General features: G+C 50.5%; 1 protein-coding gene across 1 annotated transcript in view; it reads right to left on the reverse strand.

Annotated features, from left to right (window-relative positions):
- The window catches only part of RNF220 (ring finger protein 220), a 259,191-nt gene that overhangs the window by 20,346 nt on the left and 233,209 nt on the right, over positions 1–5,636 (reverse strand). The window contains exon 5 of the mRNA XM_015567539.1: positions 1,044–1,075. Within this exon, the coding sequence (XP_015423025.1) occupies positions 1,044–1,075 (32 nt within the window). The remainder of the gene's footprint in view (positions 1–1,043; positions 1,076–5,636) is intronic.

Genomic DNA, 5,636 nt, shown 5'->3' on the forward strand with positions numbered 1-5,636 from the left:
CCCGCCGGGTCCTCTCTGCAGTCCCGTTGCTGGAGGAGCCCATCCCCGCACAGGCGCCCCGTCCCCGGGCTCAGCTCACGGGGGGATCCGCGGCCACTCAGATGTGCTCATAGCGGAGCCTCGCAGTGGGGTTTGGTCCCACCTTCCCTCATTCTGACACTCAGAGAGTCCACCTTTAAGTTTTTACAACAACAGACAAACTCATCTCCGCCTCTGTGCGTCTCCTGCTCAGAGCCCGTCCAGGCCTCGCCGAGAGATGCCCTCCCGCGTGTTAGACCACGGCCACCCCCGCTTTGAGGGTCGCCCAGGCGCATCCTGTCCGCATCCTGTACGTGCCGAGCCGTGGGAGGGCCACCCCGAGTGCTTCTCCAATGGCCGCACCTCTGGGATGTCACTGCTCCAGTTCATAATCTTACGAACTTTCTAAGGTTGCGGCTGTCTCCCATCTGGCCTTCTGTTTTCCAGTTTCTCTCCCTGTGGCCCATCCTCCACACTACACAGTGTAAGCTTTGTATTCAAAATTGACCCAGCCTCCCCACTTTAAATCCGTCCGTGGTTCTCCACCTGCACCTCCGCAGCGAGGCATCCAGGCCCTGTCTGACCTGGTCTGCGCCTCTGGACTCTGACCCGCGAACGCCCGCTCTCTCCCTGTGTCCTCTGACAGGTGTCGCAGAGCACCCCGTGCTCTCCATGCCTCCCCGTCCACTGCTTGGTTAACTGTTGTTCCTCCTGCAGGACTCTGGAAGGCTTCACTTTCTTTTTCTTAAAATGTAAAATCTTTATTGTTGAAAGTATTACACATGGCCCTTTTTTCTCATTGATCCCTTCTGGCTCGCCTCGCCCCGCCTCCTGCCCCAGGCCTTCACAGCCCTGCCTGGTCCACAGGTTATGCATATATGCATACAAGGTCATGGGCGGATCACCACCCCCCACCTCCCCCAGCCTGGAAGGCTTCACTTTCTCTCCAGGTGGGGTTAATTGCCTCCTCTGAGTTTTCTTTTTCAAAATTTTTTTTTTATTGTTTATACTTTGGCCATTTCTACTATTGATTCTTAGTTTCACATTTTGCCTTAGGCTACATTTACACAAACTAGCTTAATCATGTTTATTTATAGTTTGTTCTTTTCATACTTCTTTGAGATATAAGGTTAGTTTGAGATCTTTTTATTTTATTATTTTTTAAAATATATTTTATTGATTTTTTTACAGAGAGGAAGGGAGAGGGATAGAGAGAGAGAGAAACACTGATGAGAGGGAAACATTGACCAGCTGCCTCCTGCACACTCCCTACTGGGGATGTGTCCACAGAGATCTTTTTTAAAAAAATATTTTTATTGACTTCAGAGAGGAAGGGAGAGGGAGAGATAGAAACATCAATGACGAGAGAAAATCATTGATTTGCTGCCTCCTGCATGTCCCCTATTGGGGATCGAGCCTGCAACCCGGGCATGTGCCCTTGATGGGAATTGAACCCGGGATCCTTCAGTCTGCAGGCCAACGCTCTATCCACTGTGCCAAACCAGCTAGGGTGCCTCCTCTGAGTTTTCATAATCCCCTGGCTTCCTTCTGATCTTATATATATTTTGATTAGTTACATACCTGTCCCTTCTTGGGAGGTCATCTCTAGTCACCCAGAGCGGGGTTTTAGCATGCAGGAAATAATAGTGGGAAGGGGACAAGGAAACATATGGGAAGCCCCTGAGCCCAGTGCAGGGCTGAGAAACAATCTAGGATTCAGGGATGGACAGACTCAAACTCAGATTCTGACTCTGTTACTCTTAAAAATATATGTGTTCTTAGAAAAGTCACTTCCGTTCTCTATGCCTGTTTCCTTAGCAATAAATTGGAGGGCAGTGAATCCTAGCTTGTACAGTTGCTTATGAGGGTAAAGTGATGTAATGGTTAAGAGTTGGGTAACCCAGCAGGGGCTAAATAAATGGGACTCCAAATAAGAAACCAAACCCCCTGATTTTGAGACTGAGTTTGATGATCAAAAAAGAGAAAAATCTGCCCTGGCTGGTTTGGGTCAGTGGATAGAGCATCGGCCTACAGCTGAAAGGTCCTAGGTTCGATTCCTGTCAAGGGCATATGCCTGGGATGCGGGCTCAGTCCCCAGTAGGAAGCGTGCAAGAGGCAGCAAATCAATGATTCATGTTTCTCTCCCTCTCTCTCTCTGAAATCAATAAAAATATTTTTTTTAAAAAAAGAAAAATCCAATACAATTGAGCAATTACTACTTGCCAGGCATTGTATAAAGATCAGGGGATAGGATACCCAGTTAGTCCCTAGGGCACTTTCCAACTTCATCTCCTATCAATTTTCCTTGTGTTTTACATTCTAACAAAACTGAACTGATAGCAGGTCCCTAGATGCATTGTTTGGGTTATACTGCTATGCCCTTTGCATATAGTGTTGCCTTGATTTAGAATACCCTTTATTCCTTGTTCACCAAAGTGAACTCCTACTTTACCTCTGAAACCCTGTTCAGTCATTACCTCCTCTGTGAAGCTTGCTCTGACTCATTTTCTCCTCTGTCCCCTGTGCAATTCTAGAAACTTATACCCCTGTCACAGCACTTAAAACACTGGGTCCTAATTATCTGTTTGCAAATGTAACCCCTTGAAGGCAAGGACACTGGGCTGAACATGAGTGAATACAGCTGAATGTGTGAGTAACGGAAGGGAATAAAAAAGGATAAGACAAGGTCCTTGCCTTGGAAGGACTCCAAGTCCAGTGGAAGAATCAGGCTCATTGTGATAGATTAAACGTGGCCACTATTCTTTGCACCTGCTCCTATCAAGAGCTACATCTCATCCCTGGATCATGGGTTAGCTTTGTGACAGTTTGCCAAGTGATGTGTGAATTTCAGAGTCTGGGCCTCAAGACACCTTGTAGCTTTGTCCTTCGCCCTCTTGGTGTGACACTACCCTGAGACTGCCAAGTGAGGAAGCTGGTCTAACCTACTGGAGGACGAGAGGCCATGTGGAAGGGAACCGAAGTCCCCCAATCTTCCAGGTATGTGGGGAGGCCATTTGGGACTTTCTAGCCCAGCCAGTCCTCCAGCTGAATGAGCTGCAGGAGTAAGGAAAGGCCTAGTCAACCAACAGAATTATGAGAAATAATAAATTGTGTTAAGCCACTATGTTTTGGGGTGGTTTATTATATACCAGTAGATAACTGAAACGTACCTAAATGGGTGAACACAGCAAAAGTTGGTAAGGGCAATAATAGGGACACATCGGGGTCAGGAGAAGAGAGAGCTAACTCAGAAAGGTTTCCTGGAGGTGATGGGATTTGGGCAGGTTGTTGAAGGGTAAAAAAAAAAAAATAGTCCTGTTAGAAGAAACAGCATGTGTATAACATGGAGGCAAGAAAGGAATGGTATAATCGGGGCGTAGTTAGCATTAATTCGGCGAGCATAGCCCATAAGATTCATGGAGGGCAGTATTGGGAATGGAAGCTGGGGATACGGGTTGAATCTAAATCACAGAAGGCCTTGGTGCCATGCCTGAGCACCCATGCCTCGGCCTGGCGGTGACTCTGGTCTGAGTTCGTCAGCTGGGGAGGCTGACTGCTGTGACTGACGTTGGGAGGATGGGCCCCTGGAAGCAGGCCTCTGTCCATACCTTTGAGGGAGACTTTCTGGGACACAGCCTTGTCTCCACATCAGAGCAGAATTCCCTAGGGTTGGGTCTCTCCTCCATCTCAAACCAGGGTTGTCTGGGTGAGGGTTATGTCTCCCAGGTCCCAGACTGAGTGTCTTTCTCAAACCAGGGTTCCTGAGAGCAGGATCCCTCCCGGGGTGGCACTTTGAGTCCCATACAAAGGCATCCCGTGGAGGAGATGCCAGTGGAAGCTGGTGTCCCGCCCACCCCGGCGCCCCACTCTCTAAGCTCTGCACCCTGACGCCAGGCTGTGTCAGCTGGAAGAAAAGAGTGTTCAGAGAGAACTCGAATTCCAGCAAAGGTTTCACGGGGGCTAGCAGTGATGCTGGTTCCCTACCCCAGGTATGGGTCCCCGCTGCCTTGTTTTTCTGCATCAGATCAGGGCTTCTGAAGGCTGTTTTTCCCTTTTTGCACTGTGGCTCCTGGAGAAGGCCTGTTGCCATATAGACAAGTGTTCCTTGGAGCAGGGCCCTGTTTTTCTCCATCTGACTGGGGCTCCTAAAGGCAGGGCCCTGTCCTTCCTCAGAAGAAGCTTTGGGGGGAAGTTCTTTCTCCTTCCTATCACAAAGAAGGTCAAACAGAGCTAGGATGTTACCCTTAGGCCTGCTCTGATGGCTTAGGATTGTGTGATTATTTCCTTCCCTGTTTGCCAAGGCACTCACAGGCAATGTCTGCCCGCACCCCCCCCCCCCCCCCCCCCCCCCCTCCGCCCCCCAGCTCTGTCTGGGCCCGATACCAAGGTTTGGCAGGACTGAATGGCTTTTGCTTGCTCAGGGGATCATGGGGTTTTTTTTTGTTGTTGTTTGTTTTTTTAAATATATTTTATTGATTTTTTTATAGAGAGGAAGGGAGAAGGATAGAGAGTCAGAAACATCAATGAGAGAGAAACATCAATCAGCCGCCTCCTGCACACCCCCCACTGGGGATGTGCCCACAACCAAGGCATATGCCCCTGACCAGAACCGAACCCGGGACCCTCTAGTCCCCAGGCCGACGCTCCATCCAGTGAGCCAGACTGTCCAGGGCAGGGGGATCATGGTTTTGAAGAGTGAAGTCTTCAGGTAGTTTGGGCTATCTCTGGGTCCGTCATGACTCCGAACCCTACAGGATGCCTCCTGCTGGACGGGATGCTGCAGAGGTGCTGAGAGCCCACCAGAGCCCGGGGACCTTGGCTATGTCTCCCTACAGTCCGTCTGTTTAAGGCACAGTCCCTGAAACCTGTGCCTTTCGGGGGCAGTTAGGGGCACTAGACACAGAGGGAACCAAAAAGAGTTCAGGCCTCTCCTCTTGCCTCCTGAGGAGGGAGGAGTGAGTACCAGCATGCCCGTTGAGCCCTCACCCAGTGAACTCACTTCTCATGCCCATCCCACCCGCTCCTCACCTGGTATCTGTCTGAGTGGTGCAGGTCATCGGTGGCCGATGAGTGTGGGGATGCTGTCGGAGACTCGCCTTCTCTCTTGATGGACGCAGACAACAGGAGGGACTGGAAGGAGAAAAAGGACACGTGGCCTCAGAGGAATGAGACCTGCAGTCAGGCCCCTAGTTTCTACTCCTATGGAGCTTTGGGATGGAGGCAGCGTGGAGGGTGGAGGGACAGAGGGACCACTGGCGATTCTGAAGGCATGTGGCCAGGTCCTGGGAGGGTGGTTGTGGGAGAGGATGGCTTGGTTCTCAGGATGGGTGGAGACCCCCCTGAGAGGGCCCAAATCTCCTAGATCCCAGCTCATATCTACTCCAGGGGGAAGACTCCCAGCCTATTCACAGAGGCGATACTGGCTGTGTTTTCTCTTAGTGAGCAGAGACTCTGGGACCCCCCTGAAGGGTTGGGGGTAAAGCCACATACTGGCCACCTAATCCAGGCTGATGGCAGCCCCGCTATGGAGACAGTAAATTAAATAGTATGTATGAGTTTCTTGCGGGCTGCTAGGGATGTACTCTGGGTCCACTTTTCCTCCATCTGCGACGATGACC

The sequence above is a fragment of the Myotis davidii genome, unplaced genomic scaffold (assembly GCF_000327345.1).
Source record: "Myotis davidii unplaced genomic scaffold, ASM32734v1 scaffold924, whole genome shotgun sequence".
In the NCBI taxonomy this organism is placed as follows: domain Eukaryota; kingdom Metazoa; phylum Chordata; class Mammalia; order Chiroptera; family Vespertilionidae; genus Myotis; species Myotis davidii.